Below are 13,595 nucleotides of genomic sequence, written 5' to 3' on the forward strand. Positions count from 1 at the left end.
ATGCCCAAAATACACGACATTCTTGAGTCTTTTGCTGGAGCCCGTGTATTCAGTTCACTAGACCTACGTTCTGGGTACTGGCAGGTTGCCATGGATGAAGCCAGCATTGAGAAGACTGCATTTATCACTCCGTTCGGCTTGTACCAGTTCCTATCCATGCCTTTTGGCCTGAAGAGCTCCGGGGCCACATTCCAGAGGTTTATGGAAAATGTTTTAGCCGAGCTGAAGGGTGTTTGTTGTTTTGTTTACATAGATGACATCATCGTGTATTCAAATTCAGAAGCGTCTCACTTGGAAGATCTGAGGAAAGTGTTTGAGAAACTCCACAGCGCCTCCCTAACTCTCAACTTGAAGAAATGTCATCTCTAACATTCCTAGGCCATCAAGTGTCCGGCCAGGGTATTTCAGCAGATCCGGAGAAGCTCAAGGCCATTGATGAGTACCCTCAGCCACAGAACATGTATCTCACCACAGCAAGCTCACAGCTCTACATGCATTTCATGTGTGTGTAGGGCAGACTGTCCTGAATCGGGCAATATAATTGCCATGTTGGAGGGATACTCTGGGGCTGAGCAATTTACAGAAATATTTGCTCTGTGATTTACAGAAATAAATGCCATTTTTTATTTAGTGATGAAAAATGACCTTTCTGCCCTCCATATCTGTGACACGAACTAATCTGACCTGACTTGACCCGAGGTTGCGTGTTAGCCTGCGTGCCTGTGTGTATGCAGTCATAATAATTCTCAACTTTTTACTGCATTGCCATGAAAAAAGTAAAGGCAAAAAAGGTGTTTATTTGTTGAACAAATTGGGATGCAATGTGAGCCTTGAATTGGATGCCATGCAGGAATTTGCTAGGATCTCAAAACCGGAATATGAACATGTTTTGCCATAGAGAAACACATGATAGCATTGGATTATAAACATGCTTTGCCACAAGAACAGACAAAAACGTGGGGTAAGTCCAGCTATATGAAGTTATTATTTTGCTGTCACTTCGTCTGTTTTATAACCCAGAAGGATGTACTTGGTATCAAATGATAGCTCTGAGTCTCCTCTTTCATCTGACATGCGTGGCATATCTATGCGATCACGGGTCAGCGAGTAATTCAAACGAGAGTAATGAGTGTGCAGCGTTGGTTTGTGTACATGACGTTATTATTTTGCAGTCATTTCGTCTGGTTCTATAAGCCAGAAGGATCGATAAACATGGTACCAATGGATAGCCCAGTGCCCCCTCTTTCATCTGATATGCTTGCCATATCGATGCGATCACAGGTTCGCAAGTAATTCAAACTAGAGTAATGTGTGTGCAGGTGAACGCAGAGAAGTATAGACTGTAAATATGATGCAATTTGATTTAATTTCATGATTTTTTTTAATTTTCATACTTGATCGTACAGACAAGTGTGTAGTCTCGTTGGAAAGCCCCACTTCTGCTCTGTCGTGCAATAAAGGTTTCATCTCGCTGCGATGAACCGTTCCGGAGCAATGTAACAGAGAAGAAAGGGTGTGTTTTTTGACGCACTTTGCGTCAATCGGGTTCTAAGGGTTAAGGTCTCCACTGATGCCAGTGATGTAGGCCTGGGCGCGGTGTTGACCCAAGAGGATGTTGATGGTGAGCATGTGATCGCTTTTGCATCACGCCTCCTGAACGCAGCTGAACAAACTACTCTGTTTCAGAAAAGGAGTGTCTGGCCGTTGGAAAAGTGGCAACATTTCCTGGAAGGGGTGCAATTTGAAGTTGTGACTGACCACGCAGCTCTGTCCTGGGTATTCAATACTCCAAAAACATCCTCTCGCCTCACACGCTGGGCCCTCCGACTCCAACCTTTCATGTTCACCGTCCAGTACAGGAAGGGGACCTTGAATGTAGTTACGGATGCCCTGTCCCGGATCCCTGAATCCAGTCATGTTGTTGGGACGCCCACCACAAGCCTTGCTGTTTGCTATAGCACAAACAAAGTGTCCACTGACCTGCCAAACTCTCTGGATGAGATTGCCACTGCTCAAAACAAGGATGATTATATCAAGGATGTCCGTGAGCAGATGCCATCTCCGGAGTCTCTTCCTTCAGACCGCATTACCTTTCTTGACCACCAGGGGCTGTTATACAGGAGAGTACCCATAGCTCGGGATGGACACAAGCACCTTCTTGCAATATTTCCATGATAACCCTCTAGGAGGACACTTTGGATGCTTAAAGACCCTCCTGCGTATCCTGGAAGTAGCCTGGTGGCCAGACATTCGTAAGGACACTTGGAAACACGTCAAAGAGTGTTCTGTCTGCCAACAGCACAAACCCTCCAACAACAAGCCTGGTGGTCTGCTGCAATCAACGCAAGTATCAGAGGTTGGTGAGATGTTGGGCATCGACATCATGGGTCCATTTCCTCGCAGCCGGAAGAATAACCACTCTTCCCGGTGCATAACAGCAAGACACCTAAACTAGTGAGAATTCTCACAGAAGATGTCTTCACTAGGTCGGGTACTCCTAAATACCTTCTGTCTGACCGGGGAAGCCAGTTCACCAGCCATCTCTTGAGAAACATCTGCAAGGCATGGGGAGTGACCAACAAATTTACTACCAGCTATCATCCCCAAACAAACCAGACAGAGAGGGTCAATCGTTCTCTTAAACGGATGATTGCGTCCTATGTTGCAGGAAAGCACAGAGATTGGGACAAGTGGGTCCATGAATTCCGCTTCGCCATCAATTCCTCGTGGCAAGAGTCCACAGGTTTTCCTCCTGCCATTCTGCATCTAGGCCGCTCTTTGAAAGGTCCTCTTGAACAGCTGCTGCCCAAAGCTCCTTCACCAACTTCGTCTAGACACTCTCTTTTAGAGAGACAGTTGGAACTTAAAAGGGAAGTGGCAGAGAATGTCAAGAAGGCCCAAGGAAAACAAGCCAAGTATTACAACTTGAAGCAAAGAGATGTCCAGTTCACACCAGGCAACTTGGTGTGGGTCAAAGCCCATCCTTTGTCTGATGCATCCAAGGGGTTCACTGCCAAGCTGGCACCGAAGTGGACCGGTCCAGGTACCGTGGAGAAGAAATTGGGACCTTTGAACTACAAAGTCCGTTTCTCTGATTACTCCATGGATACTGTAAATGTGGTGAATATGAAGCCCTACTTTGGTCCTCCTCTCACCATTTCCAGTCTGGGGGCGGGGACTGTAGCATCCGCCACATAAATGGCCATATTTTAATATAAGACAAGTCTTATTTATTTTTGTAAAATATAAAAGATTTGTTAACTGTTTCTTCATGTGGAATAGGCCTAACTCTCTCACTGTAAAAGTTGCCTTTTGTTTATAATGTATTGTTTAAAAAACCTGGCCAGGTAGTATTGAGCTCTATAAGCTCCATTTCTCTCTAACCATCTTTATAGTTCGCTAACTATCCTGATGACTATGGGCGTAAGTCAGTGATCCAGGGTGAGTATAGTCAAAACAGACGATAGGGTCTAGAACTGTCACTCACCCTTCCACGCTCACTCTCACCCACTTTTCCTGTTCTGGCCCTATGGCTGCGCTCTCGGAGAATCACATGTTTGTTTTTTAAATGGGACGCGGGAAGAAAGCCAGGAGGAAGAATGAATGAATGGACAGGGGTAGAAGGCGATCGGCGCTTCTGATAACCTCCTTTAGCCTACTTTTCACACTGGATTTATCCTCTTCTTCACGCCCGATATAAAGAATAATTGACTGGTTTTTCCGCGGAGATGATTTCGAGGTGAGTTCTATCCTTTTTCATTTTTGTGCTTGCGGAGTTTCAAAGACTGTCTTGACACATCCTCGGATCTATGGATTATTATTGCCGTGGATTATTTTCATTTTTGGACTGATTGACATTGAAAATACAGAGTTTTTTTTTGTTCCCTTTTTCGCTCTGTTTAATGGACTGAAACAGCGCTGGTTGCGCGTTTTTCTTCCTTTTTTGTTGTTGTGCCGCGTCGGCGGTATTTGGACAATTATAGACTCCGGCCTATGGGCCTATCTCTCTCTCTCTCTTTCACGTTCTCACCCTCACCAAAACACTTTAATAAATCTAAGCATGCTAGAGATTATATGTGAATGTGCGTTTTAATGAACCGATTACATTAATTTGGTGGCAACTTGAGCTGAGCTTGTTACAGTGGTGGCCCGTACGGGGATTTAAACGCACATCCTTTGTATTGATAAACTTCTCTTTCTTCTTAGTTAACATCTTTACTCTCTCTACTTTACCTTCCATTCTATTACTTTCAAGATGCAATCCAGACAATATAGTCCAGAGCCATTGATAGAGTTTGTAGACGATCAGTCTAAAGAGGGAAAGGGAGGTAAAAGGCCAGGTACACCGTGTCCTCTGCCCCCCACTCAGCCAATGCACCCTCACGTCACTTTTAGCCAATGGGTAGATCGTCTCACTGATTCCCTTGGGTCTACGGTGTATGTACATTACTGATAGTAAGGCTGCAGCTTCAAATATAACAAAGGGAGGTGCCAGTAATGTTTTAAGTAATACGAAGGAAGGTGAAAATGATAGCAATGAGGAGAAGAGTGAAAGTGAAGAGGAAGAAGAAGAGGGTGAAGAGGAGGTTGAGGAAGATGATGATACTGTGTCTCTCAAACCTTCACGCTATACCCCTGTTTACTATACAGAAATGAATGAGCTTAGAAAACAGCTCAAAGAAACTAATGAACGTTTCCAAGCTCTTCAAAAGCAGGTTTTGGAAGCAAATTCCAGTGCAATTATTAGAGAGGAGATACTGAGACAAACAATAGATACAAAAATTGAAGAGGCCAAAAACTTTGCTGCTGAACTTACAGTGAATTTGGAAGATGCAATTGTGCGCTGTCTGCAGAGACGAGATGAACAGTGGAAAACTCAGTTAAACCAAGTAAAACTGACCAGCACCCCTAAATTGTCTCCTGTAAATCAAGGAGGGGGTGGGCCAGGAGTAAAGTTTCCTTTTGATCTTACAAATCCTTCTGATTTTACTGGTGTAAGAGGAGGGAAGCCCCCCATTAAGCTGAGTTCTAAAATCTAAGCATGCTAGAGATTATATGTGAATGTGCGTTTTAATGAACCGATTACATTAATTTGGTGGCAACTCGAGCTGAGCTTGTTACAGTATAGAAGGGTGCACACACACACACACACACATAAATACAAATATAAATACAAATATAAACGCAAATAAACTACACACAAACAATTTTTTTAGGTCGACCTGCCCACGAACTGCAAAGGGCATTTATCATCTGGTAGCACAATCTGGTGGAAATCATGGGCAATTAAACAGGGATTACTGTTGAGAGCTCAAAGCTCCGTACAAATCTCAACATGTGTGGTACTTACAGCAGAGCGAGATGATGCACATGGCGTGGAGCTTGTTCTCCGAGCGGATGTAGGATCGCATACAGATTACAAAGACGTTGCCGAAGCAGGTGGTTGCCGAGACAACCCATACGAAGACACGGAGCACGATGTTGGCCAGCATGTCTTCTAGCGATGAGATGCCATCGGTGTTGGGCTTACAGCTGCGCACGTGTGGAGCGTAGCCGCAGTACTGAAACTTTTTGAAGTAGCTGAAGAGAAGAGAGGAGTGCGGAACACATTTTATGAGCAACAGAGAACAGGTTCCATTAGCAGCAGAGAAGAGGACACGTTCTAGCTGTTTCCTAAAAGAGGGTTTTCGTCATAGCAATTAAACATGAACTTTGCTATCAAAATTCCCTATTCAAATTCCTCAACTCCCTATTTTACATAAGGTTGCAGTGAAATATTTAATCCAATGCAGATGTCAAGATGTGCTCTGTCATTTAACAACAGTATCCAGGGGAGTTTATCCATCATGCTAGAGTAAAAGAATGTACAGTATGATATGGTTAAACCTTGATTCAAATAGAGCTTGTCTTCACTGATACAGAAATAAATAGGTGTAACGCATGCAAAGCTTCAAACATTTTTCTAATTTAATGGGTTTCAAATATTACTGCCATCTTAAGCCTGTTCAGATCACTTACTTATGGAGTTTACATAGACATACAGAGATGAACAGAGCAGTGAGGAGACCTACATGTGTGTGAGATTCCTGAGGGGCTCAAACATGCGTCTCTGGATGTTCCCAATCTCGATTCCCTCGATGACCCTGCAGGAAAGAAAACAGCATCATTCCAAGAGCAGTGCACAGTACGGGCCTTTCATATTGCGGCCCCCCTTCCGTTAACGCACATTCAGACAAGCTACGGGCCTTTCACATGGCGGGCGGCCCCTCTTCCGTTCATGCTCCCTCTCTCTTTTTGCTTTCCTTTCCCTTCAGAGCACAAACAATTGCTTCTACACAGACTCTTTCTCAGGGTAATGCTTTGATGTGTGCCCTAAAATAGGACATTGTCCCTGTAAGAGCACACTAAGGAAAAGCAAAAAGGCACCATCGTGGCCCACTTCATCTGACTCAGAGGAGCACGTTCAATAAGGCACATTTTCTAAACTAACCCCTCTGTCTTCTCTGTTTCATGTAGACTGTGATCAGAACACACATTCAGGAATCCATACTTTCAAACATCAACATCAAGAACTTTCTTGGTATCATGAGGTTTCCATGTGTGTGTATGTTTACAATAGAATTGTGAATATGGACATCATCCCAATGTGACTAACTGTGACATCAGGTGATTATATTTATATGATTATATATGATTTCTTAACTATATGTGTCTCAGCAGATAGCTTGACTGCAAATTCAAACTCGTAGCACAGACATATGGATCCTCAACCAAGCTTGTGTGAAATCTTTATCTTCAGGGATTCACAATCTCTGTGTTTCCCTCACATAGAAATGACAAGTCAGGATTTGGTACCACTTTTGTGGTGCAGCCAAAAGCGGCATTCTCAGAAATTGTAAAAGGTAAGCAGATTGCTCACAATGATTTCAGTTTATGCAGGTTGTCGAAATGATCCACCTCCAGGTCAAGAATGGGGTTGTAGGATATATTCCTGCACAGATAACAACATAATTAATATGATGTCATGTCACAATCACCACAATTCCATATTCAATTAGTAAGATTAAAGGCTTCTGGGTATTATATAAAAAAAAATCAAGACAATGAGACAAAGAAGCCAATCTCCAGAGCAGAGATAAAGGAGGTACACTTACAACTGAAGCAAATCTACCAGGTCAACAAAGAGATGAGGCGGGAAATCTGTGATGCGGTTATTGGACAGATCCCTGCAAAGAACACAAACCATTTACTGACAGAAATAGATTAAGTCCTTTGAATTGCAGCTCTGTCAGGGTACTCTCCAGACATTTTCTTTCAGAAAATGGTATTTTATCCCCCTTTGATCTGCTTCAGGTAATGGCATTTTTGTTATCGCTGAAAGACTTGCTATAGAGATACGTTCATTTCTAGTTGGAGCAGGGGTGTGGGCTAATAATAATAAGGTCAAAACTCTCAAAAATAAAATGACAAATGTGTTTTTGTGTTATAGAATGCTTCAGAGAAAGGGAGTGAGATTTCAGAGAGAATCCAACTCACAGCTCGCCAAGTTTGTGAAGAGGAGAAAAAGCCTGGTCATGAAGATGATTAATTTTGTTCCGCTGCAACACACTGTAAGAGAGACACATGAAAACACATACACACACACACAAACATTATTCTGAGAATAAATTTTAAAAAATAAAATAAAAAAATAAATAACCAATAAATAACCATTAAGCTTGTTTGATATTTGACATGACTTTTTGGAAGAGGTTTGCACCACGTCTATACTTCTACAACAAAAACATGACCTTGTTTGTTCCTGAGTCATTCCATATATAGGTGACTGGTGGTGTTAAGAGTGTCTGTGTTTTCCCCTATTAGATTGCATCCTTGAACACTGCTCAATTAGGGTCCGAAACCCCATTCCAACTGATGCAGCCAGTTCATTGATATTCATTGAGAGGCGTGATAGGAAAGGGAATTGACTTGACACAAAAATTTAAATGGAGATTAGAAAGAAGTAACACACACAGACACAGCTCAATTGTAGACAAAAAGTGTGTTGTGTGTGTGTGGGTGTGTGTGTCCCTGCCTCCAAATGAGGACATCAAAGAAAACAACTGGGAGAGTTTAAAGTTCAAACAATCAGTTTGATCTCTACTCTCTAGATCTGATAGAAGGCACCGGAACACACATGCACACGTGTCAGTTCTAGTAGAAAAGATAGAATAAGCCTGACAGAGCTCTCACATGACACTGTCATGACACATGAACCCTAACCCTTACCCTTACCCTTACCCTAACCCTAACCCTAATCTCTAACCCTAACCCTAATCCTAAACCTAATCCTAACTTGTTATGACAAAAACCGAATGTCACTTAATAACAGGAGCGTTATGTCATAAACGTTTATGACTTGTTTATGACACATTCATGACATTGTCATGTCACTCTTATGTCGATACTGTCAAGTAAAGTGTAACCGAAACAATCAAGGTACAGTGCAACATGGACAAGTTAGTACAGCAGTAATTGCTACTTCCACAGAGTCAAGTGTCAGTTGTAGACAGGTGGTAAGTGCTAGAATTAGCATGTCTAGCTGTTGGTAGTGCTAGAAGAGGAGGTACTCTCTCAAGAGCTTGGTCTTCAGGAGTTATTTGAAGGTAGAGAGGGACGCCCCTGCTCTGATGGGAACTGGTAGTGCGTTCCACCAACGGGGAGCAACAGATGAGAAAAGTTTTGATTGCCCTGAGAAGTACAGTCCCAGAGTGGAGACTACAGGGCTGAAGGCTGGAGGCTGTGAAGGAACACAGAAGCTTTTGTATCAAAGTCTGTGGACAATATGACAAAGAGATAATAAAGATAATATATTCATTTCACTATTCACCAATACCTCTCTTTATGATGAAGGTGCTATACTGTGTGATTCTACCCTGGGGAATGGGAACAGCCTACAGCCGTACCGATGTCACTGGTATGACAATTGTGCTGTTCTGGTCCTAGACACCAACTCCTCACTGCAGCCAGTCCTGGGAGGGTTTTCGGGGCAGACTGCACGTTGCCCTCAAATCTCTTTGGTCACACTCTCTGGGATTAGACACACTGACATAAGTAAATACTGTTGCACAGTATGGAGAGGAGCTCAATGCCAAAGTTATAACCAGATTAGTCTTTTCGTACATAGAAGGAATGCCTTTGCTTATGAGAAGGAGAATGTGTCTCTTCCACATTTCAAATGAAGAGTTCTCCAGCCAAGCACATTGGAGAGAGAATGGCAAATGGGACAGTCTGGCTCACCATTATTCAGAGCCACCCTCAGAAAATGATGTACATGCTAAACGGCCGGCAGACTGGGGACTACTCCCTCATCATTCCCTCTGTGTCACCACAACACCCTGGAGTGTACAGTATGAGTGTCTGGAGTGAAGCCTGGCAATACATGGCATTGACCTCTATGTTTGCTACAAATTCTCCCACTTGGTTGTGATGTTTTCTCACGGTGAATGTGTTCTTGAATTTCCCCTTGGGAATCAATAAAGTATCTATCTATCTATCTGTGTTCTTCTAGATATTACTGAAGGTGTGAATGCCTCTGGAGGTTTGGATAATAGGCTCCACTGGTACCGTCACAAAGAACTAGAACCACAGGATTCTAGACTTCCTCCCATATGCACTTTTGCCTGAGAATCTGAGGGGTAGAGTGACTGTATCCAATATACGTACAAATCACTCTGATCATATCCAATCTCACAGCAGAGGACAGTGGACTGTACACATGGAGAGTCTTTTGGTAGAGAAAGGAGAACCGCCTTGTGTACAGGGATCCGTTTTGGGTGCACTCTCTTTTCTACAGAGTGTACACTCCATTGATACGCTGTGTGGTACTGGGGCTGGTCACTGCTGCAATCTGGTTCAAACTTAAGAGCAGAAGAGGAGAGCGGATCTCTGGACGTCAGAGCAGAAAAGGTCAGCAGAGTGGGGGAAAAGACCTATGATGACGTGAAGATGGCTGAACTCAGCACCTGAACTAAACATGCTTCTCTCTCCTGTGTCAGCTGTAGCTGCTGAACACAGCATCTGAATTCAACACGCTTCTGTTTCTTGTGTCTGCTGAACACAGCATCTGAACTCAACACGCTTTTCTCTCCTGTGTCTGCTGAACACAGCATCTGAGGTCTTTCTCTCTGTCTGAGTAAGCTTCAGAAGATGCAGTTAAATGTTCCACTTATGCCACTTTTAAATTAGGCTGCTGATGTGATATATCTTAGCTGTGATGCTTATACACAATATTACAAGTGATGTAGTTGATATGATTAATATGTCAACTCAGCTGTCTTGTTATATGCGATACTCTAAATGATGTAGTTGATATGATAAATATGGCATCTCAGCTGTCATGTTCTCCAGGTATTTTGCAAGTATTAGTTTGTGTCTGCCACTTTAAAAAATGGCTAAAATTGTTAATTTTGAAGCACATAATCTAAAAGGTGAAAATGTATCAAATTGTGTGTGTATGTATAGTATTTGTGTGTGTGTGTGTGTGTGTGTGTGTGTGTGTGTGTCTGTGTACAGTATGTGTGAGTGTGCGTGTTTGCGTGTGTGAACATATGTGTGTGGGTCAAAAGAGGAAGGGAAAGTCTCTATACCAAGGTTAAATGAAAAAGTCTTGAGTGGACATGTCCGAAATGGACATATTTAAAATGCTCACATTTAGCATCATGCATGCCTTTTTCAGGGCATAACGGAAACAAAGTCAGTGAGTGCAGCATATCCATCTCACGTCATTTTCAGAAGAAATATAGATAGGAATGAAAAGTTGATGAAGAAGTTGAGAAAGAGAATTAATCTTTTTTGCGTATAGGTTTCATCAGGCTCCCAAAGAAAGCAAAAGAGCTTGCGTAATCTTACGCTTTGCAACGTTTTGCCTATCTTGACCTCAACCCTGATAACTCCCCTACTGACAGTCATGCGAATTTGTCTCCATGGAGACAAACCATACATGATAAACATCAGCTTCACATTCAGAATCTAAACTGGAAGTCAACATCAACAACTCATTCCCTCACTGTTTTTGAAGGTTTTCAAGCACACAAAAACATTCATTTTTAGTATGGAAGCAATTGTCACAAACTGTAAATTAATGTAATGGTTTTTTTTTCCCTATCAGCTTAATCAGAAAAGAAAACAATCTGATATATTTATGGGTAAGTGCAAAGTACTATCTGTCAGTTTCATCTCTGTGTTACCTCTGATAGATAGATACAGTGAAGGCTTTTAGAACTAGCATGCACACACACACACACACACACACACACACACACACACACACGTTATAGAGAAGAACACGTGGGGTCTGTCAGAGCTCTTACAGTTTGCCTGGTAGAATTAGATGACACAAGCTGACTAAACATCAACGGCAACACAGAACTCAGAATGGAGAGCGCCGCATGCGTAAGTGGATTTCTCCTGCTGGTTTTCATCGCTGGCGCTCACTCAAGCCCTCTCAACCCTTTCAACGTCTGTGCAGAAGGTGAAGAAGAAGTCCTGTCTTGGGAGAAAGTAACGTATGATAACAATGTTACACTCTGTAGGTTGGATTCTGATCTAGGGAACGGGAGGAGCCTACGGCTGTATCGATCTGACAAGAGGTCCAAGAAGACCATGCTCACCCTGGACACCAACTCCTCAGTGGAGCCACTCGTGGACGATCTGAGGGGCAGACTGCAGGTGGATCTCAAACGCTCTCTGGTCACTCTGTCTAGGGTTATGGAAACAGACTCTGTGCGCTACTCTGAGTTCCTGTGTACGGTGTGGAGAGGGGGTCAATGCCAACATTTCAGCTACAGGAGTCTGGACATACATGTAAAAGATGTCTTCGCTTTTAAAGAGGAGAGCCTTACTCTCCCTTGCGTTTCAAAAGGAGATCTTCCCAGCAAAGTCCACTGGAAAACTCCCATTGGGGATGTCTGGCTCAGAATTAACCAGACCCAACAGGAAGTGATGCACATGCTAAACGGCAGCCAGACTGGGGACTACTCTCTCATCATTCCTTCTGTGTCACAACAACACTCTGGAGGGTACGAATGTGAAGGAAGTGACCCAGTAAAGACAGTGATCCTCTACGTTTGCACCAAAGTCTCTCCCTTGGATGTGGCGCTTTCTCGTGGTGAAAGTGTCCGTCTGGAAGTTACCCCACACTTGAAGTTTGCATATGTGGAGGGAATACAGTGGTACCATCAGAAAGCTCTGGAACCAAAGGTTCTGTTTCTCGACTCTAAAAATGGATCCGTGCCCATGTCGCAGGTTCTGCGACACAGAGTGAAGGTGTCCCAAGCTTCTGACTCTCTGAACATATCCATATCCAACCTCACAGCAGAGGACAGCGGGCTGTACACATGGAGAGTCCATGGAGGGGTGAATTCACTCTGGGTATGTTCCGAGGGAACAATCCGCCTTATGACCTTGGATCCATTTGGGGTGCACTCTACTTTCTACAGACTGTACGCTCCATTGATGGGCTGTGTGCTGTTGGGGCTGGTGACTGTTGTGATCTGGTTAAAGCTGAAGAGCAGAAGAGGAGAGCAGACCTCTGGACGTCAGAGCAGGGAAGGGCAGCAGAAGAATGGAGATGACATGGAGATGGCTCAACTTAACACAGCATCTGAACTCAACACACCTCTCTCTCCTATGTCTGCTGTGGCAGCTGAACACAGCATCTGAACTCAACACGCCTCTCTCTCCTGTGGTAGCTGAACACAGCATCTGAACTCAACGCACCTCTCTCTCCTGTGTCTGCTGTGGCAGCTGAACACAACATCTGAACTCAACGCACCTCTCTCTCCTGTGGTAGCTGAACACAGCATCTGAACTCAACGCACCTCTCTCTCCTGTGGTAGCTGAACACAGCATCTGAACTCAACGCACCTCTCTCTCCTGTGGTAGCTGAACACAGCATCTGAACTCAACGCACCTCTCTCTCCTGTGGTAGCTGAACACATCATCTGAACTCAACACACCTCTCTCTCCTGTGTCTGCTGTGGCAGCTGAACACAGCATCTGAACTCAATGCACCTCTCTCTCCTGTGGTAGCTGAACACAGCATCTGAACTCAACACGCCTCTCTTTCCCATGTTTGCTGAACTGTGTAATTATATTTCACAAAATGGAGGAAAGACTTAGGGTTGCCACTCTCCTTGACACAAAAGGATTAAAAGCAAAGGATACTGTTAAAAATATTGGTGTATTAATTGACAGTGATCTAAATGTCAACAGCCACATGAAAGCGATAACTAAATCAGCTTTTTACCACCTCAAAACTATTGCCAAACTTAGAGGGCTGATGTCAAAACATGATTTAGAAAAACTCACTCTTGCATTTATCTCCAGCAGGGTTGATTATTGCAATGGGCTTTTCACAGGCCTTCCTAAAAAAAACTATCAAACACCTTAGCGGTCATGTTCTCTCAGGTATTGTGCAAGTATTATGTGTGTGTGCGTGTGTGTGCGTGTGTGTGTGTGTGTGTGTGTGTTTGTGTGTGTGTGTGCATAGTTTCTTGTGGGTTTGTGTGTGAGTGTGTTTAAACTTGTTTAAACATGCACACACATACATACAC

At 43.5% G+C, this 13,595-nt stretch overlaps 1 protein-coding gene across 1 annotated transcript in view; it reads right to left on the reverse strand.

Annotated features, from left to right (window-relative positions):
* The window catches only part of rxfp1 (relaxin family peptide receptor 1), a 108,058-nt gene that overhangs the window by 13,387 nt on the left and 81,076 nt on the right, over nt 1-13,595 (reverse strand). Inside the window, exons 11-15 of the mRNA XM_076286620.1 lie at nt 7,537-7,608; nt 7,155-7,226; nt 6,920-6,991; nt 6,072-6,143; nt 5,351-5,580 (exon numbers count right to left, since the gene is read on the reverse strand). Coding sequence (XP_076142735.1) covers nt 5,351-5,580; nt 6,072-6,143; nt 6,920-6,991; nt 7,155-7,226; nt 7,537-7,608 — 518 coding nt within the window. The remainder of the gene's footprint in view (nt 1-5,350; nt 5,581-6,071; nt 6,144-6,919; nt 6,992-7,154; nt 7,227-7,536; nt 7,609-13,595) is intronic.

This window comes from Alosa pseudoharengus, unplaced genomic scaffold (assembly GCF_046254945.1).
Source record: "Alosa pseudoharengus isolate Yale_2024_CS ecotype anadromous, Long Island Sound unplaced genomic scaffold, YU_APseudo_1.1 YU_APseudo_1.1_scf_16, whole genome shotgun sequence".
Classification (NCBI taxonomy): Eukaryota; Metazoa; Chordata; class Actinopteri; order Clupeiformes; family Clupeidae; genus Alosa; species Alosa pseudoharengus.